The following is a 25,699-nucleotide window of genomic DNA, read 5'->3' as shown; positions in this document are numbered from 1 at the left end:
TTTTATTTTGGTGATCAGTCTTAATTTGCTTCCCTGAAGGTCACATCTATTCTATCCACTATTTGCTGTAGCAACCAAAAATTTTCTTACACATATCGCATTTTAAAAATAGCAATATTTTACAACTATTTTAATTTTGCACCAAACTAAATCTTCTCTCATATGTCCCCAATGTTCTGGTTCCAAATCTTGGTTTCTAAATTTTGATTGGGAAGGAAAGGAATTTTTATTTGTTCCCTTGATTTTGGTTAAGAAAACATCTTGTGATCCTGAATACTGCAGCTAACCATTGTACAACTTAATAAACACATGTCAATGAAATTGCAACAGCAGAAATTTTAAGGTTGCCATATCTTTAATGGCTTTAAATAGAGCCCCCAATTTTAAACCTGCAGAAAATAAGTTTCTTAGTTTATCATGTTCCCAAGCAATAATTTTTTGGTTCTTAAAAGCTTTATCCTTTTAAATATGAATGTGAGATGCCAAAATCTGGGTTCATGATATCTACACATGGTGCAAGGAATAAGTTATGGGCTTTTATGAAACAACTAAGCACACTATGTTGTGAAGTATCAGTTGTCATAGGAAAAGGGGAGAAGTTTAATAATGTAAGACCACAATAAAGTCTCAGAGGTACCAAGTGGGTATATATGGATGGCTTATGTGCAGTTTTTAAGTAATTATCAGCACTTCATTCTAATACAGCTCTACATTACTAAATTATGAAAACTAAATTAAGAACTTGTTCCTGCAGTTGTACACCCCATTTAAGCAGATCAAATACTTTATTACTATGTACTTTGGGGTGGGTGGGTGTTACACTGTTATTGCTTTTTCACAGATATTGCTGTGCAGGCTTCAGGAAAATGCAGTGATAGTTTATTTGCTAGGATCATCCAGAATGCATGGGATCAGGGGTGTAAAATATGCTGTGCAGTTGTTGTTGTTGTTGTTGTTGTTGTTGTTTTTGTCTGTTTAATCCTGGAAAATGCAAGTAGTAAAGTTACTAAGCCTGTTTCTCTTGGGACAGAGACAGTGGATGAGTTTACACAGCAAGCTGAGATACTTTAAAAAAAACACTCACAAAAAACAGTTTGTTTATTAAGCCATAAATTGTGGATTCAGAGATTGTGCAGTTATAGCAATTAGCTAAAATCCAAGCAAAATTAAATGTTAAAGCTTACCATTATGATCCCAGCCTGTGATTTCTGCTAGATTGAAGGGAAGTGGGGTTAAAGGACATCCATTTAAAATAGAAAGGTGGTATCTGAGATTTTAGCTTTTAGAAGAGTAGTATTTTAATGCTGAAAAATAAATTCAGCTCTATCTTTTGATGCGCTGCTCAGATAATGCCTTCCTCTTCCTTGAAACATTGCCATAGAAAACAATGAAGAAGATTTGTAGAAGATCTTTGATAGGAAGAAAAGGTGATAATCTGCTTCAGCTGCAACTTCTCCAATCTAATACAAGCATTGTAGAAGAGCTCCAAGAGAGCTGATTTGGGAGAATCAGTGAGAAAATATTGTTCTGGATGTCAGAATAAAAAGCATTTATGTGATCTTCTAATTAAATTAAGTTGCTCTTGATAGATTTGACAAGGGGCGTGCATAAGTGCACCATCGTGCCTCCTGTCCCTGTCCTATTGTCCCCATTTAATCGTACCTATTTTCTGTATTCTTACTCATGTTTATACTTATATCTATTACTTTGTAAACGATTGACAATTCAAATAAATAAATAAAGATTGTTGTGGTTACCCCTTCCCTTCAGCACTATAATTGTGCTAAGACTTCACAATTGCTATCTCTTATTGTAATAAAATCAAGCGAAGTGATTGAGTGTGATCTTAATATTCCTACTTTACTAACAGGAAATTGAAAGATTTTGAGTTAATATTAAAACACCCTCCACGTCAGGCCATTATTTTGTCTTTTATCACTTTGGCATGATATTACTGTCCAAAATCTGACCCCAACGTTCCCTTTGTTTTAAATTTTATATTTTGGATATTAAGAAGTGAATTTACCACATGAAAATGCTGCATTTTGTTGCCAGACTTTTCTATGAAAGTCTCTTTTTTGGATCCCAACTAACATGCACTTTGCTGTCTGCCGGATTGCAATACTGAAGCTGGGCCTATATGGTTGTGTTGTTTCAAACTTTGGCTCACTTCTCTGCTTCCATTCTTAAGCTCTGTAGATAACATTCTCAGCTGCATGGACAGATTAGCTATTCTGAAATTAAATGGTCAAATAATCAAGACACTTAGTAGACGATTCATTATTTTCATATTTGGGGGCTGGTATTTCCTACATTCACTTGGCAGATATGAAGGGTTGTGCTTCGAAACCAATTAGATGAAGAGGGCTGCTGTTTGTCAGACAGAGCTGGTGTGGGAGTTTGTGTATAAAGAAAGAACAAAATAGCTGGATTTTCCTGCCAGCTTTGGTTCCCAAGTGTCTTGTTTTAACGGTGACCCCCCACACACAGTGTGTCAAGCAGTGTCAACTTTTCTCCAATGTTGCTTCTCCCTAAACATGTGGCCCTTGTCAGTTTTGCTGCAGTAGGGAGGAAATCTAACAAACTATGGAAGCCTTTCGCACTAATTTAACAATACCAAACCACAGCACAACTCACCGGGTACCCAGAGGAGCCCTGTTTAGGGAACAGTAACTCAAGTTGTAACAGCTGCTTCATTGCTTCTGATCCAGGATAGCAGTACATGATTAGATTAAAAGTAGGTGAATGATAGACTCCAGTTTTCAAATTGTCTTGTCTTGCATAAATTCTATAGTGTGGCAAGACTCCTTCAGGCCTTTATCATAGTTTAACAATGGAGTAACCTGCAAATCAGGGAACAAAGATGGGCTTTGTAGTCTTGTATTCATAGTCCATGTTGGCTCTGGGCAAACAGCAACAGATCTGCACCTTGTCATATGGTCATTATCCAGCAGAACCTTTTCTCCATCTGTCAATAGGGAGAGTCATTGTAGGTATGGATGAAATGGACTTCATATATTGCATCTCGGAAATTGTACTAAACTTTTCCAGGTGGGGAGTGGTTTGAGAAACTCAAAACCTGCCAGATTTTGTTGATTCTGGGTTTTGGCCGAGTCAAAATTCAGAGGATAGTCATACAGAGAGCTAAGGCAAGTGTCTCCTGCCTTAACAGAATAACAGAGTTGGAAGGGATCCTGTAGGCCATCTAGTCCAACCAATACCATTTCAGACAAAAGCTTGTCCGATCTCTTCATAAAAACTGTTTCACATGGTCTGTGTGTCAGGCTGCCTGCCAACTTCCCTGCACTCTCATTTTCTTAATTCTCATAATGGCATGCTTGAAATAAAATCATCAATTGGTTAAGGCTAGCAAGTAATAGAGAAATTCAGAGTTGCAGGGTGGGGACGCAGTTGGATATTTGGCATTTAGAGCTCAGGATATTGGCAGGACTGTCTAACCACCCTTGAATCTTCCTAGTTCCTTTCTTTCTCATCCCCCCTCCCCTTATTGAGTTGATGCATTTAATATCTGATAGTCAATAATCTAGAATGATGGTGTTATCTATATTTGCATCCTCTCCTGGAAGTGTACAAACAAAATCTCTTCCCTTCCCTCATTTCAGTTTGACCTCATCTGACTCCAACAAATTCTGGTGTCTCACAGTATAAAAAATAGGAATCCCCAATAGAAAGCATTTTATTGATTGATTGATTTTGTTTGCTACCTGTCTCACCACAAGGTGACTCTGGGCAGCTTACAAAATTAAAATCAATAAAACTGTGTGGGTGTGGGTGTGTATAGATCATAACCAGCACTTTGAATCATACTGAAAGCAACCTGGCATTCCATGAAGTGAGATGGGCATCATTGCATCATTGTCCATCTTGTTACATTCTTGGCCAGTTGAAGTTTGCAGGTTGTTATACTTATTTCAATGACTCTTTAAATAACTTTTTAGCTACAGTGCTAGATGTAAGCCTAGAACTGAACAATTTGGGCTTACCAGGTTTTGGAAAACTTGCTTGCTTATGACTCATCATCTCTATTGAGATCAATTGAATAAAAACAACATGATCTGGGCATGTAGTGAAGTAACTTGCAGGCTGACTCATAAATATAGAAATTCCTTCTCTTGGATCCTTGCCAATTCCTGTGCATTTTGTAGAGGCAGTATAAAGCTGATCTGTAGGCAGTACTAAGAGGCTTTGTCTTAACTATACTCTTATGTCTTCTGTTTATTTTTAAACATAAAACATTTCCTGAGCATTTAAGAGTTTTCAGCAGGGCAAATTAAGAATTGCATGCATTCCAAAGCTCTTTGCTATTCCTATGCCTCCTCAGTACCAAGCTTAGGAAAGGATGCATAGCCTTTGTCTAGGATTAGTACAGAGACTGGGGGCTAGCTTGTCTGATCAAGTAATCAGTTGGTTCTTGATTTTGCTGGATCCTTTTATGCTGTTTCGGCCCTGGAGTCCCTTCCCTTGGTTGTGGTTGTGATGACCCAGAAGAGCTTTCCCAGCTGGGTGCCCATTAATCCTTTTTATCACTTGCAGGTGTATGCCAAGCACTGGGGTCCAGCAAAATGTGGTGTAAAATTGCCCATAATTACCTTGTTAGTGGCAATGGTGGGCTTGTAACACATGGCTCATCTGTCATCACGCTGGCATATGTCAAGCCACACCTGTCCATTTTACTGGGAATCATCCTAACAAATGAGCCATATCATGCTCTACTGGGGCTTTCTTCCTTCCCCAGCTGGTGCTGGCAAAAACTATTGTGTGCTGGGATATTCCAGAATTACTAGAGAAAGAGAAGCCCCATTTTACATGAGTTAATTGGTGTCTTCTTTGTAAGGAAGGCTCTGAAATGATGGCTTTTCTTTTAATAATTCATAGCATGAGAAAGAAATAGTAGGCTTTCTGAGAACATCAAGGGTTGAACAAGCAGAATGCTAAGAAGGGTTCCCTGGACCATCGTGAAGTCCAATGCTAATAGTATAAGCAAACCATCTCCTAAGTGGAATATGAATTTATGGTTTCCATTTTCATATTCTGATCATTTCAGAGGGATATATTATGACAAGTTAATGTAGTAAGAAAATGGACAATGGAATTCAGGAGGTAGAGAAATTACTGCTTTCGATGATAGAAACTTGTTTGGAGCTATAGAAGGGCTACTTGAATTTTAAATGGTTATCACTTCAATTTTAATTTTTTTACTGATAAGTTCATTGTAAATGGTAACCTGCCTCAAACTTTAAAAATTTATAGTATCATACTTACTAGTATGAGGATGGTATAACAGTGCTAGGGCAGATGTTTATGTTCATTGCATATTCATTGATGGATTTCAAAACAGTCTGCTTTGTTTCTTCTTAGTTGTTTCCTGAAACAGGCCCCCGGCAAGGTGGGACTCGATTAACCATCATTGGTGAGAACTTGGGCCTGAAGTTTGAAGATGTACGCATGGGTGTACGGGTTGGGAAAGTGATATGCATCCCAATTGAAAGTGAATATATCAGTGCTGAGCAGTGAGTATCCTTCAAATTATAGATGACTATGTAGGATATAAAAAATAGATTCATTTATGAGATCCTATATAACTATAAAAAGCAGGACAGTCAAGATTTGTGTGCTGCCAATAAGGAAAGATGGCTGTGATTTTTCTTTTAGAGCATTAGTCACCATCAGCACTTCTTGATTTAACTCATTTTAAAACGACTGTTTCTTATTTTGGGAAGCGCCCATTTGGTGATGTTGATAAGGCAGCTGAACTTGGATAAAGATTCAGATTCCTGCTTATCCATGAAGGTCACCAGTTCATGCTAGAAGCAATTATCTTTCACCCTAATCTTCCACATAGGATTCCTGTTTTTATTAAATGAGATGGCAAGTGTATAAGCATTTCTCCGAGCAATTTAAGGGAAAAAATGAATGGCAGGATAGCTTAAAAATAATAATGCCAGATCTTCCTTTGGGTTTGGTCCCACAAAACAGTGGCAAAATAATAAGGGGAATGCCAAATCTTCTGTGACATCCTGTCAGAAAGATTCTTCTGGTTTCACAAATCATTTCTGGAAAATATTGGATGGTAAAATATAATGATTCTGTGAGTCGTTAACAGAGTTTTGATTTTGAAAACAAAATGTACCTGTGGTTTTTGGGGGGCAGGGGGAGGAGGAGAGAATGATTTTTCACTGCATATTTTGTGTTAATTTAAAACCCACTTTGAGTTAAATACGTGTTTACAAAGCCACACTCTCTAAAGCTGGTCAATTCTGACTAGCCACATACATTCTGTGTTCCCTGCTCTTCAAATTTACCTAGTTTAAAATTACATAGAAAAATACAGAGCAAGTTTAAACATCAATAGGATACAATAAGAAAAATCAATGTAGGAACATTTAGTGGGTGTCTTTCTTTTTGCTTGTAGATAGTAAATCAAAATACAAAGCCAGAAATGTATGGGCATGTTTTTCACTGCTTAACTTATGGATGTGCATTACATTACATTAACACATACTGTGATATGATGGGGGCGGAATGAAAATAAATGTTTTTTTTCTTTTTAGTTGTATTAAATTTTAATTGATTCCCTACTGAGTTAAATTATGCTCCCCTTGTAATATTTTATGTATTCTGCAATTTTAATATGCCTATTGTTCAAACACCAATTTGATGTATGCTAAGGCATAATTTGCTGAAATTGTTAAATGGCATTTAATTAAAATAACAACAGCCCATTCAAATATAATGACAAGATTGAAAGAAAGAATCAAGAACATCAGAAATATTTGACATAGGGATATGGCCAGTGATATGCAAGGTAGCTACACCTTATATATGTAATAAGAGCCACTGACATTTCTTGTACTTATAACATGTTCAATTGATGTGCCTTCTGTAGGATTGTCTGTGAGATTGGAGAAGCCAGCCCCAGCAAAATTCAAGATGCTCCTGTAGAAGTGTGTGTCAGAGATTGTTCTCCCAGCTACAAGGCTATAGCTCCAAAAAGCTTCACATTTGTGGTAAGATTAAAATATTAGACATTTGCTTTTGCCATTTCATCTCCCCGCCGAATCCCATTTTTGCCCTATGGATTTACCTTGTTTAATTGTTTTTCTGTCACAATCCCTTATCCTAACTATGCTCATGTTTATTATTTGTTGGTAGATAGCACATTAATTTAATTTGGAAATTATAGCCTAACCTTTATTTTAAAAAAATAGGCACAAAAAGCATGCCAAGAAATAAATTATCAGTCAATCTGTTCAGCCTTAGAAGATTCAAGACGTTTTTGCTCATACTAGGATTCTTGTGTGATTTTAACTAAGAAAGAAAAATTTCCCATCTCATAAATATGACTGGAACAGTCATTAACTAATTTCTATCGGACTAGATCAAGATTTAAACAGCAGCATCTCAATGATGAGCTGCTTCCTTTCATTGATTTAGAGCTTGGCATCTGCTGATAGCAGTTTCTAAAATTACTCAAAACTGTGAAGCAACTAATGAGACTTTGGCTGGTTAGAATCGTTTGTCAGTTTCTAAGATTGTTCTGTACAGCATTTATTGTTAAACAGGTGTTCTCTGGCTAGTAGAGGGGTACAAATAAGGGTGACCTCTCAGAATCTTTTCTCTCTGAATGATGGCAGTTACGGCTAAAACATTGGAAAAGCGTCAATTTGCCTATCTGTAAGGCACTGTAATATATGTGCATGTTCAAGTGTATAAAATTATGATATATTTACCCAATATTTTAATTACTTGAGTGTTTAAAATGCTGAGCTTTAGCCAGTGTAATCTGTTGTTTATCAATTGTAACCTTATTATTACTTTAGACTCCTGTTTTATTTATTTTGGGTTTTTTTATAATTATTATGTATTTGATATTGTTATAAACATCAAAGGAACTAGCTGATTGAGGTAATGTACAAGTGCAAACAATAAGATTATAGAGAAATAATTGTGTATGAACTAGCACTGAATTATCACTGATACCCTCATAATTGATTTTATGTTCTGAGTTTAATTGCGTATTGTAGCAATATGATATCCATATAGTATCTGAGATGTGAAGAAATTTCCATTTTTATTTTTAAATTTTTGCTTACAAGTCTTTTCATAAGTCCTTTTGTTATGCTTGTACATTAAGGCTATTTTCTGAATTCTGTGAACTGACTGTGTTTCCTTTTGACAGGCTCCTACCTTCTCACAAGTCATCCCATCTCGTGGGCCTCTTTCTGGAGGCACCTGGATTAGCATCAGAGGAAGACATCTCAATGCAGGAAGTAACATCTCAGTGACCATTGGAGGACAACCATGTGCTTTCGCAGGGTCAGCTTTCTTGATTTGCTGTATAAATGGTTGTCAGGCAATACAGGTAGTCCTTGACTTACAACAGTTAATTTAGTGACCACTCAGAGTTACAACGGCACTGAAAAAAGTGACTTACAGTAGAACCTCTGGTCATGAATGCTTCTGACCGCAACGAAATCGGGTTCCGACCAAAAAAATTCACTTTTTTTTTTTTACGTGGCTGATTTCCCGTTCCGCACAATTTTTTTTTTGTAAGTGCCAAATTTCCAAAATTAGGTCTGGGTCACGAACAAATTTGGTTGCAACCAAAATTATGGAACAAAGTATAGTCATGACCAGAGGTTCTACTGTATGACCATTTTTCACAGTTACAACCTTTGCAGCATCCCCATGGTCATGTGACCCAAAGTCAGATGCTTGGCAACTGGTTCATACTTATGACTGTTGCAGTGTCTCTGGGTCATGTGATCATTTTTTGCAACCTTCTGACAAGCAAAGTCAATGGAGAAGTCAGATTCACTTAACAACCAGGTTACTAACTTAACATCTGCAGCGATTCACTTTACAACTGTGGCAAGAAATGTGGTAAAATGGGGGTGAAACGCACTTAACAAATTCTCACTTAACAACATACATTTTGGGTCAAAGTCAATTGTGGTCATAAGTCGAGGACTACCTGTATGTAGAAGGAAGAAAGGCTGGAATGTACTGAACTGATGAATTACATATATGCAGTAGGTATAAACATGTGACTACAATGTGAAATAAGATAATATTCCTAAGGAGCCAAGCAAACATTTCTGTGTAGCTTGTGGAATTTCTTTTCATGGTTCATTAAAAAAAGAAGAAAGACCAAAGAATGAATTCCTTTTCCTTTAAAAAGAACACAAATCCCTGAGCCATGAAGTGGATAATTTTTAGATTAGGGATGATAATGGAGCGGCTCTTTAAATATTTTTGTGCAGTAATTACTGGTTATCAGCCTTAATAGCTGCTGTTTGCAGTCGCTGCATGATGGAGAACGCTCCAGAGTTATGCCAGCTTCAAAGACTGTGTGTGTTTTATTTTCTTTTTACATTAACTGATAATTTTAGCAGAACTTCCCAAGGAGATTAGAGGGAGTGGGTGGGGAAGGACCAGATGCAGATATTAATATTTTATTTGTAGAAAACCTATTGTAAACTGCTTATAAGACAGCCAGACCTGGAATTTTCACAAGGAAATCCTAACATTCATTCCACATTTTTTCCATGTGTAAATTCAAATATATTACTGTATGGAAATTGAACTAGTAAAACTGATAATTCATGTGATACTACTAAGTTCATATTATAATTTACCAGTATTTCAGCTTTTTGGTTGTAATCTCTGTGCTTTGTATAAGTAAGATTCTATAACAGCACAAGGCACTAACTGGGCATTTCTATCTATGCTTCTTAAGTCAGGAAAAAAAGACTCTTGATGTCTATGTAGGGGTCTTTCACATCTTTCCAGTTGCTTTGGATCACTGCAGTTTTAGCCTCATTGCAAGTTTTGTGTTTCCCCTGAATTTATTTACTTTTGTACTTACTATATTGTCAGCATGCTTTGCTCTGCAAGGACTTCTTCCAGTTTAACATTCATTGGATTTCCTAATTTTCTTATAACTTTAAAATATCTTTCCATAGGTGTATCAGATGTGATGTTAAATTACCTTTCTTGTGTGTCCTTTTTTTTTTTGAAGAGGGAGAAGTAATAAATGTTTGCACCCATTGAGAACTTTTATCAAAGATGAGTCTCCAGATCCTTTCTCTTGCTTAGAGAGAAATGTTACACGTCTTGTCCCATGCCTACAAGCTGTGGAATTAATGCTGCTGTTTTGGTTACGAAGTAAATTTCTGGGCCAACCAATTTTTCTTGCTTGCCATTTCTGCTGTTAGAGGAAGAATCCCCACTCTTAGAACTGCCCAGGGTTGCTATTGAATTAGGTGGCTTGAGAAATCTAAATTATACATAAACAGGCTACCACCTATAGATGACATGGTTTCACAGGGATGATTTCAGAAAGAATAATTTGGGAGAGGTCAGAGAAATCTATTCTTTCTATGCATCTCTCTTCCAGTTTACCCTTTCCGATGCCAAAAAGATGATGGGTCAGAATCAATCTAATTCTTACTGCTTGCTATAAGATTGAAAGTCATGTTGTAGGAAGAGGATTTTCTTGCTACTGTATTATTGCTCTTCTGGTCATGGGTCAGAATGACCTCCTCCTTAAACACCTATTAATTAAATTCTCAAAGTACTGTGATTTTAATTCACTGAAAATTAATTACATTAAATCCAAAGTATTGGTTTTTGACAAAAGTTATAAACTACAGTCATGCTATTTAGATGGTGATAAGTTGGAGCAGGTTAAAGATTTTATGTACAGTATTGGAAGGTAATATTCGCCATTCTCTTTCATGGTTTTTCCCTTAGATATTTTGCTAATAAGGCATCTGTCACTAATTCAGTGATTCTTAGAACTTTCTATTCTAAGGGAATCAACACCCCTTCACAGTCATTTGGGCTTTTAAGGACAAAACAGAGACTCAATTTTGATGTGGTGGCAATCTGGGTTAAAGGAATTAAAAGATGACTATCTTTTATTACTAGCCCAATTCCTTTCTGTTTTGTTTCATGTCCTAAGCTGTGTTCCCAATGTATTATTTGTTACAGCAAACAGGTTTATGCCCTTTTTCAATTTCAGCCTGGTCAGTTACTGTTGAATTATAGTTGAGAAAATGTATTTTTAGAATATCTGTTGGCCTTTTGGTGCTAGTTCCTTTAGAGAATTACACTAGTACTTAGATAACTTTGTTAGCAGACAAAACATAACAAATAGGTATTGATTTGACAAGGGTATCAGATTTAGATTATTCCTCAGCAAACACTCAAATTGAACTGAGGCTATTTAGACACTACCCACCAGGATTTTTAAGCAACAGCTAAAGTATCTTGCTCCCCAATATATTTTGAAATAAGATAGCAGAATATCTTTTACCTTACACCTTACATAAACACATATAGTTCATCATGTATTTGCCTCTTTAAAAACATAGAAGCTCACATTTTCCAAGAAATAAGGCGATTATATTTATTTATATTGTTTATATAAGTCTTCCCATCCTCTTCATTTTCAAATACTGTTTTAAACTATTTTTTAAAAGAATCAATATTAAATATTTATCCCTTTAATTAGGTAATGAATATCCTATAATAAGAACTCTTAGCACAAAATTGCTGGTGGAAATTAAGAAAACACTCAGTCTTATATTTGAGATAGGCCAATACAAATTGAATGAATGTATGAATCTTGAAAATGTTAAGGGACTAATATGCTCTCTTTAAAACATTAGTTATTTCTGTTTGTTTTAATTGATGTTATACCCTGAATTACATGTTAAGTAGTCAGCCATATAAATCTGAGTGATAAATAAATAAACTAAGAGAAAGGAGATCTTCAGGTACTGCAATCCCATTTTTAGATACTCAATTGTGTATTTTCTACCTGCATTTTCTTTTGAGTTACTTGTGCAAGATCATAATCTACTTAGCACCTGTATGTAGACTTACAATTATGAATGGCATTAAAGACCTGTTCACTATAGTTGATTTAGTCATGTTGCTATTTGTATTCTTACATATACTTCAGTGAGCCAGTTTTAGCCATTGATTCATTTTTGCAAAAAGCTGACTGACGGTGAATATTAGGAGGTGAGCCTCTGGCTTCATTAGCTGATCGTGAAGATGAAAAGTAGAAGTTGGACTGCCTTAAGTGAACAAATTACCTGCTTGGTACAAATGGGATCTTCATTTTGTTTGATATCATGGTATAGCAATATAAAAAATGCCTGCTGTCTTAAACTTAGCAAATGACATTGTAGTTCATTCCCCCTCCCCCCATTTCCCTATGTCCCACAGGAGAAATGCTGGTGAAATTCAATGCAGGACCCCATCTGGTCAGATTCCAGGTAGTTCAGCCATCCTCATTCATATAAATCGAGCTGTCCTTAGCAGTGCTGATGTTACATATTATTATACTGAGGATCCCACAATCCAAAAGATAGAACCTGAATGGAGTATCAGAAGGTAAGATTGAATAAATAAAATTATCCATTTTTGTTGATTTTTTTTTTTTGCAGTTTATGTTTTACAGAGAAAAACTACTGAAGAATATCATAACTTTATTCCTAAGCTATTTCAATCGATACTGTAAGGTGAAGGCACGATAGCCATAATATGTTATTTGTTGGCACCCTTCATTCTGCACATCTACTCTTTGGTAGAAGTTAATACCAATACCAAGAGTCAAGAAATTCCTACAAATGTTAGGTTTTATATCTGTTTTTTATTTATTTAATGACTTATTTGAGGACAATTCAGGGAATTATTTATAAATTGTTGATATAGTATATCTCTCTCCCACAATAAAAGTATTTTGTATTTGGGACAATAGACCTTTGCTTTTGACATGCATTTTCTCACAAAATATCAGTATGAAAGTAAATTTGTAAGATTTGAAAAACATATTATTTGTTGTGTTTTTACTGGTAATTAATGGATCTGTATCAAAAGAATTCAAACAATGCCTGAGAAATATATCCTTCTATAGCTAGATTTTGGATTCCATACAGAATTCCAAAATAAACACTGGAAGGAATAAATATGTTCTACCTGAAATTTGGCATCAGTTAATGCTATTAAGACTTACTTGGGAGTAAACCCTATCCTAATCATTTATAGACTGGCACTGTAATAGTTTAACTATTTACAAAAGATTTAGCTATATAAGGTTTGGAATCTCTAATTGCGCGACATGGCATAGAATGGGAACAGAGTGTGCTATTTTAAAGCACTCTAATAAACATTTTACTAAATGTTAAAGTTGACTGCATTTGTCTTAAATGCACAGCCTAATAAAAATGATAACTGTGTTCAGGACCAAGTTAATTTAAGGTGAAGCTAATAATAAATGGGAAGCAGCAAACCTTTCCCCACCCAACAAAAGTAAATTGAATGGAGCAAGGAGGGGCAAAAGGATAGAAAGAGAAGCATGGGCAGTCGCACAGACAAAGCAAGCTGAACAACCCCATTGTTCCAATAAAGATTTTAAAAGTTGGACCAAGAAGCATCCCAAGGAGAGAAGAATCAACAGTCATGTGCCTCAGCCAAGTTCCTTAGCTGTGGCAGCATTTCAGAATGGGCAAAAGGAAGAACGATTGTTCTTGTTAAGAGTCAAAAACCTGATATTGGTACACTGGTACATTGGTATCCTTGGTACACTGTGGAGATTAATGGAACTCAGAGTAGGAATTGGTTGTTTTTACCCAACACTGCCTGAAGTAACTCACAAAGACATTGTTTTTCCCAGCATGAAGTTAAAAGAGCAGGGAGCTGCTAAATATTGGAATAAAAGGAATGCTTCATTTCATTGGCTTAGGCTGCTTGCACTCTCTTCGTTAAGAGCTTCAGATGACTTCTTCTGTTTGCTTCCTAGTGGTGGGACATTACTGACTGTGACGGGCACCAACCTGGCCACTATCAAAGCACCCAGAATCCGAGCCAAATATGGCACTGCTGAGAAGGAGAATGTAAGTAAACCTTCATCCAGCTTTAACCCAATGTAGTATTCTCCAGTTGTTTTAGGGATGCACATTCTGATCTGGAATTTGGAAAGCTTGGATCCAGGATGCCTGAGCAGCCATGATCAAAAGTCTGCCTTCAGTTGTTTTTTTGATGAGTGGACAATATATTTCTTAAAGACTTCAGAATTTCATGAAAACCATAATTACTTGGGTTGACAAGCTCAGTTGTTTTGTTGCATTGTTGTGCCGGGTATAGCATAATTCAGAAATTTTTGAAAAACTATGGAAACTTTGGCTATCTTATATCACAGTCAACTTTTAAATGGTGCAAGGAGAAAGAATTTCTTGTGCTCCTCACATTCACATTCACAGCTTGAGAAATGAGAACAGTCTACTTAGGATGTCTTAGATGTGTTCTGTGATGCAGAAAGAGTTAGGTAAAATCTACATAATTAGTATAGGGAAAAGAATGGCAAAAGAATGGGAAAAGAAAAATATTGTGTCATCTTGTACTGTTTAAAACTATGTCCTTCATTGACAGCAGCACTTGAAACAGTGCTATTTTTGAGTAAAGTTTAATAACCACAGCAGAGAGCAAAGAACTAATTTGGTTTAGTAAGTAAGGCATCAGACTAGAAACCAGTGACCATGAACTCTAGTCTTCCCTTAAGCAAGAAGCCAGCTGAGTGACCTTGGGACAATCGCTCCCTCTCAGCTCCAGGAAACAGGCAATGGCAAACTACTTCCAAAAAAACCTGGCAAAAAAGCCTAAAAGAGACTTGTCCAGACAGTCACAATAAAGTGACTTGAAAGCAAATAATAGTAATAATAACAAGCACCACCACCATGGCAATCTTCAAGTTTGGGCAATGGTAATTTAGTTCATTAATCAATCTTTACTTGAAGATTGATATCAAATTTGCATTTGTTGTCTCACATGACAAAGTACACCTGGGTTTTCCTGAAATTAAAGTTTTACTTTCTGTTCCAATAATTTGAGTTCATTTAAGTTAGCCCTTTTCTGTTTTGTACATTTGTTGGAGAAATGTGCCATAACATCCAATTAAATTATTGTTCAATTTAATTATTATTCAGTTTAATTTTTCCCTTCAAATCAGCTAAATAAGTTGAAAATGTAATTGTTTAATTTATGTCTCTTTAGAATGGACAAATAGGAAGAAAGTCTAAAGGGGTATGAAGAAAAAGAATGTAAAATAAGTAGTTTAACCAGCATATTTGATTCATAATAAAATGAAAATCTGAAATAATAGGAATCTTACCAGAAGCATTTTCTCCTTTTTTGAAACAAAGAATAAATGCAGTACCTTGTTATACTTCATCTCAGTTAAGTCAGCAAAGACTCATCCCAGATTTTTAAATGTTGGATAGTTTCAAAAGAGATTTGATATACTTAAACTCATGTCACAGATACCATAGGATATGTCACCAGAATCACTTGCCGTAGATAATAGCACCACAAAATTTAACTTTAACTTTTGTGGACCAACTACCAAAATTCTCCATCCATTACCTATTAATTTTAATAATATTTAATGAATTAAATAATTTACATCTGTTTTAATTAATAATTAATTTTAAATTAACAATTTAATAGCAAAAAGGTTACACACTCCTGATTTAGGTTTATTTATTGAAGGAGGAAAATACACATCTCTTCCTAGGAATTAATTACATTTGATAATGACAATACATGGGGTGGGGGGGCTGCCAGGCTTAAATCTGTGATTCCCCACAGTGCCATGAGGCCTGCATGCTATTTGAGAAGCTGAATCAATTAATTATTGGCATAGTTTCTGGTCCAAAAGAAAAGCTATCATTATGGAGATGTAATACAAGGAAGTTCACATTGGCAGGAGTTCCTACTTCATTCAACCTCCTGGTTCCGAAAATTTCCCCCTGCCTGTTGCTGACAAGATACTCATCTTCCCCACCACTCCAAGGGATTGCTTTATTGTCCCTTTCCTATATAGTGACTGGTTCCTGTTTTTAATACATTGTTGCTAGAAATATGGAAGGAAGTTGCTACCTTCCATGTTTTTCTGTTTCCCAGCTAGCACTGAACAGCAAGTCAAAGAGGACAGAGTGCTAGCAGTAGTGTGGGGAGGGGAGACTTGCTTAGTTATGTGAAAAAGTTAAGGATGGGGCAGATGGCTTGAGGAAATTGCTTTTTCTTGGCAATAAGATAAAATTAATGAAAAAGGAAATTGGTTAAGCCTGCTAACCTTTGCATTTCAGAACTGTACAGTCTACAATGATACCATCATGGTGTGTTATGCTCCTTCCATTGATAACCCAGTCAAGAGCCCTTCAGAACTTGGTGATCGACCAGATGAGATTGGCTTTATTATGGACAATGTTCAAGCCTTGTTGATCATCAACAGAACTAACTTTATCTATTATCCAGATCCTGTGTTTGAATCCTTGCCATCTGGTATGTTGGAGCTCAAGCCAAGTTCTCCTCTTATCCTCAAGGTAATAATTTATTCACCCTCGTTTCTGCAGGTTTTAGAGACAAATGTTCTTCTTGAACATTGTTCCTGGTCTTATTACATAAGTACTAGTTACACATTAAATTGATTAGTGTTGTTTGGAATTCCCAGACCCATTCAGGGAAAGCGTTGTCCATTAATCTAATAGATTGTGTTACTCACAATGTACAAGTGTAGGATTGAAATTTAATTGCTAAGAAGAGAAAAAATATTGATTGAATCTTCCCATTATAGTTTCGAAAACAGGAGAGGGGAACCATTGCAAGTTACATTGTCAGATCCCTGTTGGGATGCTGCCATTCTTGTGGGGAAGGCCTGGATGCCAGTTAAACCATTTAGAGAGGGCTGTAAAGCACTATAAAGCGGTATATAAGTCTTAAGTGCTATTGCTATTGCTATTGCTACAAGCTCTCCTTGTCTCTGTTCTTTCTTTTACTTTGAGGTACCTTCCTGAGAATGGAAGAGGGGAGGGAACAGGCTGGGGCCATTTGTTTTGTCTCAGCTGCGAGGGAACAAGCAAATGGCGCCTGAGAATAGCTTCTTAGCACCTTCTCAGCTCGAGGTTCTCATAACAACTTCGCACCTATGGATTGGCTTGCCTTCATACTGGACAGAGGGGAGGGGTTTCTATAACTTTTAACCTAATGGTTTTGATACATATTCACTCTTACTGGTCTTTCTCCCCATCCAAGAATAAGCTGTTGGACCTATCCCTTCAGTAGTCTGATATATTTTCTTTCAATTCCTCGTACTTTCTTTTCAGAGCTGAACAAAGATAAAAGTTGAATTAAAAAGATAAGGTTGACTATAGTGGTAGCCTGGAGATTGAGTTCTAGGCCATGTGCATAAAAACTGACTGAGTAACTTTGGGCCAGTCATTGCCTCAGCCCAACTCACCTCAGAGGTTTATTGTTGTGGGGAAAATAGGAGAAGGAAGGAATATTATGTATGTTTGCTACATTGAGTTACTTATAAAATAATGAAGGGGTAAACAACAAACAAATAAACAGATGGGTGAGTGAGTGAGTTAAACCTGTTTTGGGGGCCTGGCATTCTATAATTCATGGGGTCCTGAAGAGTTGGACATGATTTAGTGATTGAACAACAACAACAAATGTACTTTTCTTCTTCTTAAAGGGCCGTAACCTGCTCCCACCAGCACCTGGTAATTCCCGGTTAAACTACACTGTACTCATTGGAGACACTCCGTGTGCTCTTACTGTTTCTGAAACTCAACTGCTCTGTGAATCGCCAAACCTCACAGGACAACATAAAGTGACGGTAAGGCAAGTCAGGCAAGCCCCTGTTTGTGTTTTTGTTTTACCTGGACCGGCTTATAATGAGCACCAGGTGCTTATTTTATTTTCCTTGCTAAAAGAATTGTGAAATTACAAATTTGCAGAATGTAGGCATTGTCCTTTGAATTTTGTCACTCTTCCCTCCTTCTCTTTCCAAATATAAATTCTGCTATTTGGAGAACTATGCTGTTTATCTATTTGTATTATGCATATTGCTTATTTAGTTTTGTGAGATAACTTTATATATTGGTTATGTGCTGTCAGTTTGATGTTGAATTTTGGCAGCCATATAGATAGACCTTCCTCAAGATGATTGTCCCCAGCCTGGTCCGTCAGATCTCCCCATGGTTTATCTGACACGATTGCAAATGAGTTTGTCCACCTTGCTACTGTCATCCTCTTCTCTTTCCTTCCACCTTTCCCAGCATTATGGATGTCTCAAGAAAGCTGGGTCTTTGTCACAATATATTCAAAATATGATAATTTCAGCCTGGTCTTTTATTCCTCTAATGAGGGCTCTGTGTTGATTTGTTCTATGACCATTTGCTTCTTTTCTTGGATATTCGTGGTATTTTTAGAAATCTTCTCCAAAACCAAAGTTCAAAAGAGTCAATACACTTTCTGTCCTTCTACCACACAATTCAACTTCCACTTCCATAGATCATCATTGGGAACACCATTATTACATAATTCTGGAGTTTTTAGGTATAGACGTGACATAGCATCCAGAATTTTTTTCAAGGATTTATTTACTAGGTTCTTGTTTGCAGTATATATATATTGACTGCTAGTTCCTTACTATTGATAGCTGATTCTAAAGGCAGAAGCTGTCTACAACTCCAGGTCCTTATTAATTCTAAGGCTGGTTGCTACACTTGTTGTCCTTAGTTTGGTTTGGCCTTCTTTATATTTAATCTTAATCCCACTTTTTTTACTATGCTCCTTGATTTTCATTACTACAGTTTGGAAATCCTTTGCATTTTCAGCTATTACGGAACAAGTACTCCTCAAGTTATAACCATGATGAAGCTTTCTGATCATGATCATAAAATGGATCAGTCATGTAACCAACCCAGTAGAGGACTTTTTTGTAGCTGTCATTAAGTGAATAACTGCAGTCAATAAGCATATCCACAGTCATTAAGTGAACACTGCAATCCTAAAACGAATCCACAGTCATTAAGTGAACCACAGGTTCTCTATGGGGCATGGTTTTGTCAAAAACCAGAAATAATTGCAGTTTTTAGCAAAACTGTCATAAAACACGAAACTGTTGTTAAAACGCAGACAGATGACCATAGAATACTGCAAATGTCAGTAAATGTGGCCTGGTTACTAAGCACCTAAAGTGTGATCAGGTGGCCAAGTTGGTGGGGTAACCCTGGATTTTGATTCTCAATTATAAGTACTTCCCAGGTAGGTCCATCTTAACTTTGAATAGTCACTAAGCAACCCGTCATAATTCGAGGACTACTTAAAGGACTATTGGATGCATAGATCATTGTTGCTTCTTCCTGCAAAAATCATGCTTCTGGTGCAATTCCTCAAAATATCTCTCTACCCCATTGTAAGTTAGTTTTCTTGTTATGTCTCAAACTTAAAAAAACATATTGTATTTCCTAGGAAAATGCATTTATTGTTTAAAATTAATTTCAAAGTTTTAATATTCAGAATCAAATATTGATACTCTGAGCCCTTAATCAGTTTAAAACTTTCTATGGCCCAAATCTTGTCTTGCTTTTTGATGTGTATTTTAAATTCTTAAAGTTTATAAAGATACAATTTTATTTTGAGATTAAGCATTGACAGCACACATCTGATATTTCCACTTATCATTTTGAAGTATCTAATTTATTTAAAATGGTTAATAGGCAATTTCTGGAGATGGTTAGCAAAGTAAATACAAATTTAATTTCCTTTGAAAAACTCTGGTTAGAGCCAAATGGTAAATCCCCCAATTTCCCAGGTCTCCCATCCTCCAGAGACTGACACCTTGCAATCTGTTTGTGAAAAGCAACTGTAGGGAACCCAACACAAACAATCTCACGTCCTCTCTTTCTCCAGAGAGGTTCAGAGGAACTGATCTGCTTGTCAACTATTTGCTCTTAGCTAGATTATTGCCTTCACTTCTGCAGAGCTGTCTTCAATCCCCCATGTTTTTTAGCAGATCTCTTCTTGTTTCCATCTTCAATGTATTTACAAATATCACTGTAATTTTTTTTTTAATGTACTACTATATTAAATTCTTAACTGTACTTGAGGAAGGAATGCTGGAATAATCATTTTTTAAACAAAATGGCCTACTAGTCTTCAAATTATGATGCAGATCATAATATAATAACCCTTCAGATTCTCATTTGATGGATTTTACACAGGCCTTGTTTTAAAATTATCACTCAAAAATCTACATATTAAATGAGATTGCACAAAACACATGTGTTAGAAAAGTTGCTTACAAAAGTAAACACAGGTATGCATAATTTTAAAACACATAATAATGTGGCAGCTTGGCAATATTGACTTATATCTGTGTTTATGCAAAAGTTAAACGGATCATAAACTTAGTCTATTTTTTAAATACTGTTTTCAGAAAGAAAAAGAAAAATCTCATTAATCTCTGAATTTTTTACCTGTTCTCTCTTTATACTCAACAACATCTGCATGAATTATATAAGATTAGTTTTTAGTACAACAATTCGGCCTTACTCTGGAGTTCATTATAGCTTTAAATTTTTGAAAAGGACCCAAAACATTTCGTCCTCCAGGGAGCTCATCCATCAGAGGAGTGTAGTTTGCAAGCCATGTGTTATTATAATATTATTTGAATGAGATATCAAACTTGAGGTTTACTCTGTTCAAGCATCAGCAGTGTGCCTACATATTCTATATCCCATCTAATCTCTTTCTGGTAGTGTGTGACTTATTTAACAGTATCTTACCCCTGTTCTTTCCTGCTTTTACATTTCCTTCCCTCTAAAGGTGGCAGCCAGTGCTAACTAGAAGTTGTTTAGAAATGGGCATAGTGAGGATAGAACAGACTTTAGTAATGGTATGCTGAGTACAAAGAATCTCTGGGCTATTACTAGAATAAAAAGCAATATTGCAAGTATATTTTTCTTCTTAGTGTTAGTGTTAAAATATGTAGAAATTGCTTCTGATCACCAGTTGGAAAAGTATATGTTGATAATGTCCTTATGTCAATAGTTCCTTTCAAGTTTTTGAAATTGGACAATCTCCTCAATTGCCCAGTTTCAAAATATGCTCAGTCTACTTGTCTACTAAGTAAAAGAGAGAATAAACGTCTGTCTTTGGAGTAAGGCAGTACCAATCAATAGTATTGGATGTTTTTCTCTCTTTGTGTCTTCCAGATTAAGGCTGGGGGGTTTGAGTTCTCTCCAGGGATGCTGCTGATTTATTCTGACAATCTGTTGACTTTACCAGCCATTATTGGCATTGGTGGAGGAGGCGGACTTCTCTTGCTCATCATCATAATTGTCCTTATTGCATACAAACGGAAGTCTCGAGATGCTGACCGTACCCTTAAACGTCTCCAGTTGCAAATGGATAACTTGGAATCACGGGTGGCCTTGGAATGCAAGGAAGGTGAGAATGCCTGCCATCTTTCTGTTATTCTGTCATTTATATTGTTGTCAGTCCACTGCCATAAGAAAAAAAAAAATGCAGGTAGAAGCTGGTTTCAACATTCCCCATTGCAGCACTGTGTTCCTTTCAATTTTCTTTGTTTTTTTAAAGCACCAAACATATCATGTTAGGTACTGAATGAATGAATCTTCCCCCATCATGGGTAGATTGAGGTTTCCTTTATGGGCCATTGAAGCATTCTACCCAATTTAGTTTCTATGATTTAGTTGTTTAGATAACATTAAAACTTCTTATCCCCCCCACCCCCACCCAGAATACAGACTATTAGGTTTGCAGACTACAACCATGTGAAACAACCACATCAGATAGAGATTTTTCCCCCTCTGTCCACATCATATGGTTTCAGCAGACCATGAAGAAATGCATAAGTTTCATTTAGAATTTTTTTATGATCCATCCATATAATGTAAAATAATTTTCTATAGCTGAAACAAGTCAAGTTTCTTCCATCAGCTATCGGGAAACTACAGAACCATACAATTTTCAAGGAAGATCAGAGTAGAAATGTAATGTTGCAAGGGTATTAATCATAATGTCATGGTTCATAAACACCCTAATTGCAGGTAAAGTTATATTACTAAACAAGAATCACAGTAGCATTCACTTTTTTTCCCCCATAATGTTATAGAAAATTGCTGCCTATACATTCTTAGTCACACTTTTTTTGCTGAAAGACCTCTTTCATTTGTTTTTATGAATGTGGGTTACAGTAAATGTCAGAGTGGGTGTAAAGACACTTATATTCAGACTTAGCTTTGGGGGAAGCAGTTTTATAACTATAATACCTAGAGCACAAAAATTTGGATGTCTGGAGTTTTGTGGCTCCACAGCATGGATTCTCAATATTTCAAGCACCGTATCTCCCTAAAACAATAAATACATTTGTGCAATATCTCCCTCTCTATTAATAGAACTAATAATTCCACTGTGGCTAAGGTTAGGTAAGAAGCAACTACACCACTTACATTTGAAATTAAATCTTTATATATCACATAATTTTTCAAACACTGTGATTACCAGCATGCTCTTTGCCTCTTCCTAAAGCTGAAATAAATTCCTTTTCCAATCTTGAATCTCACAAAATCTCCTTAGCAGAAATGTGTTAAGAAAGAGAGGAGGCTACAAAAATCCTGGCAATTGAAACATTTCTTAATATATCCCCAAGATACATTGAGACAGATTCCTCATCTTCTTTTTACTTCCTTTTTTTGAGCCAGTGAATGAGTCTCTTGACTGATAATTAAGGAGCCCACACATGGCTGTTTTTAAACAGTCTTCTGATTGATCCTTGTCAGTCTGGGGAATCATCGATCATCGATTATTATCAAACCATAACTGCCCACTGCAGACTTGTGCAGGCAAAGCAGTGACTGACATTCAACAATCCTTCCATTTGCAAAGCAGAAACACTGTTAAAAGTTGCTTCTTTCTGCTCTGGCAAGCCTGCAACTAGCTTGTACAAAGTGGAAGCAAAGTCTAGAGTCAGATCTGTTTGTGTTTCTACTTTGCCCAACCAGAATGTAAAACATTTGGGAATCACCATTTAGAATTGGTCATTGCACCCTGGGCTGGGGGCTCACAACTCACAGTTTAAGCATGCATGTCTTTCAGTATCTCAGCATTATGTCTATGGAAATTCTCAGACATCCAGGTCACGGTTGTCCCAAAGGTGCTTTTTTCAAGAGGCAACTGGACTTTCTAATTTTTTTTGAAGATGTTTCACTTCAAGAAGCTTCTTCAGCTCTGACTGAATCCTTCCATTCCCCACCATCCAGTCAGAGCTAAAGAAGCTTCTTGGATGAGAAATGAAACGTCTTCAAAGAAAAACCAGAGAGTCCAGTTGAAAAAAGCACCTTTGGGATATCTCAGCATTACTTAGATCACAAGAAATAAAATGCATATTTGCTCTGAAAACAAGCTCTAAATAATTAATGTTAGAGATGTGCATTTTATTTTATTTAGAAATTTTGTATTGCCACCTACTCGCACATGGTGTTCGAGGCTTACAGGACATAAAAACACAATATAAAAGAAACAACAACAACAACAATACTACTACTAATAATAATAACAATAAATAACCCCTTGTCTCGGCAACAACACACATTCATACCCACCATTTAATGGGCTCCATCCCACTCTGGGTTCCCCAGGCCCACTGGCAGAACCACATCTTCAGGGCCTTCCAAAAGAGTGTTAGAGTTGCTCAACAGCTAAAACATACAGTAAAACAAAAAGATGTAGGTGAACATTATACTTTGTCCTGTTTTTCTGAGACGGGATAAGAAGGCATCTTTTCCACCAATATTAACAGCCTACAACGTTGTTGCCAAATAATGAGTAATGATCAGATTAGTACTGCTTCCAGTTTTGTTACTGTGTTATATGAGCACGAATAGGAAGCAATTCACTATGATTTAAGGCACAAACCTTTAGCATGGTTTCCTTCAGGTATTGTAATTGTAATTACCAGAATTCCCTTGTGCCATTGGCCATTCTGACTGAAGAGTCTGTGATCGGTAAAGCAACCAGGCCAGGTAGATAAATACTGATTTTTTAAAAAACACCATAGGAACCAGGTTTATGCTGCACCTGCCGTTATAGCTTTTGCGACTCCCAAAACTTGTGTAAGCTTAGGCACTGCTTTGAGGTCAGATGAGGCAATTTTACTGAAGGTTTTGTTTAGTACAGTTTGAAGGAACGTAGCAAGATTTCAAGAGGAAAAGTTTTAAAGGAAGAGAGAAGTCTGCTTGTGAGAGACTGGGTCTCTCATTATGTGACAGACAGATGCTGAGAAATTGGACAGAATACTGTTTCTGATCCTGCTGATAAAACCTAATTGCCCATTATCACCACAAGCCAGTGCCTGGGGCTGTGACCCTGCCAACTCCAAGTTGGCCCAGAAGCTGCTTTAGAAGCAGACTCCTAAAATGAGATAATAAAAAAGGTAGTATGAAAAAAAAAAGCCCTGTAGATAGAAATAGTGACAGAGTGATTGGAGAAGAAGGGAGGGAGTGCAAGGAGAGAGAATTTTGCCTTGTCTTCCAAAGCTGGCAGATAAAAGGATCTACTTTTAATTAAAAGCTGCAGTATCTTCCCTGCCTTTTCTCTTTTCTAGTCCCACTAGTTACAGATAAGATAGTGTGCTTTTCAAACTGACGGTTTGTTTTTTCTCATCAAACTGATCAGCCTACAGCCCTCTGCCATTTCTAGCTTCCTTTTAAAGTGCCATTAATTTGATTTCCACCCCCCTCGCATTCCTCTCCTTTTTCAGCTAAAGTTCCCCCCTCCCAGCTTTAGAACTCAAAAACAAACAACCTGGCTTGTTTTAGGTGAATTTAAAGCTGTAAGGTGTGCTTTATTTTTCTTGTGAACTGTTCCAACCCAGTTGAAAACTATATTCCAATAGAAGAGAATATCTATGGTTCAGCGTTGAACTGTGGAGCCCTTGGTGCTCTCTGAACTTAGTTGTTTGCTTGCAGACATTTCATTACCCCAACTAAGTAATATTGGTGTGAGTGAGGATGAGGTTTGTGCCTTGTTTAGATACAGGTCATATAAACAGGAAGTAAACCGAGTGATGATATTACCTACTTGAGAAATGAAACATCTGCAAGCAAACTAGGTTCAGAGACCATCAAGGGCTCTGCAAGTACTTTGTTACCAAATGGTTGTTCCATTTGAAAGAAGGGGAGAGACTCACTTTTCTTGTGTCTAGTCTAGTCTTCCCTTAAAAAGAAACTGCCTTGATTCCCCATCCACATTTTTAGTACCATTTTGTATATAAGTTCAAGTCAAAGTTCACAGTGAGGTATTAGTCTATGTCCACCGCTTGATTCTTTGGTATCAGAAGACTAAACCATTTTCATTGAAAAAATCCCTACCCAGTAGAGTTTGGGGAACATGAACCCTCTAGGTCAGGGGTAGGTACATATTCTTTATATGGACATATTCTTTATATGTCCTACATTTGTATATTAAACAGTCCCATTCAAGTCAAAAATTGATTTCCCCCACAACTGAAAAACCAGGAGGCCAGGGATGGGGAACCTTTTATGGCTCACTCAGGAATTCTGGGAGTTGAAGTCCATAAGTGATAAAAGAGCCAAATTTCCCTAACCCTGCTCTAGGTCAGGGGTGTCAAACTCATTGCCTGTGGGCCAGATGCGTCAGGTGCTGCCCAAGCCCACCCCTGTTTTAGTGAAGGGAAAGTCGTGATTTGTCATGTGATGATGTGAATTTGAGACCCCTGCTCTAGGTTCTCTTTTCATACTTAAGTAAGCTATGATACCATTTTAAAGAA

The 25,699-nt window shown here is 36.6% G+C and overlaps 1 protein-coding gene across 7 annotated transcripts in view; it reads left to right on the top strand.

Moving 5' to 3' along the window:
- The window catches only part of PLXNA1 (plexin A1), a 391,291-nt gene that overhangs the window by 300,845 nt on the left and 64,747 nt on the right, over positions 1–25,699 (top strand). For all 7 annotated transcript variants that reach the window (XM_087923772.1, XM_087923767.1, XM_026723218.2 and 4 more), the window contains 8 exons: positions 5,380–5,531; positions 6,908–7,028; positions 8,201–8,337; positions 12,262–12,429; positions 13,838–13,931; positions 16,182–16,418; positions 17,573–17,716; positions 21,102–21,336. In XM_087923772.1, coding sequence (XP_087779898.1) covers positions 5,380–5,531; positions 6,908–7,028; positions 8,201–8,337; positions 12,262–12,429; positions 13,838–13,931; positions 16,182–16,418; positions 17,573–17,716; positions 21,102–21,336 — 1,288 coding nt within the window. The remainder of the gene's footprint in view (positions 1–5,379; positions 5,532–6,907; positions 7,029–8,200; positions 8,338–12,261; positions 12,430–13,837; positions 13,932–16,181; positions 16,419–17,572; positions 17,717–21,101; positions 21,337–25,699) is intronic.

Source organism: Pseudonaja textilis, chromosome 2 (assembly GCF_049901715.1).
Source record: "Pseudonaja textilis isolate UNSWEBS1 chromosome 2, rPseTex1.2, whole genome shotgun sequence".
NCBI lineage: Eukaryota > Metazoa > Chordata > Lepidosauria > Squamata > Elapidae > Pseudonaja > Pseudonaja textilis.
This window is presented reverse-complemented; position numbering and strand designations above follow the sequence as displayed.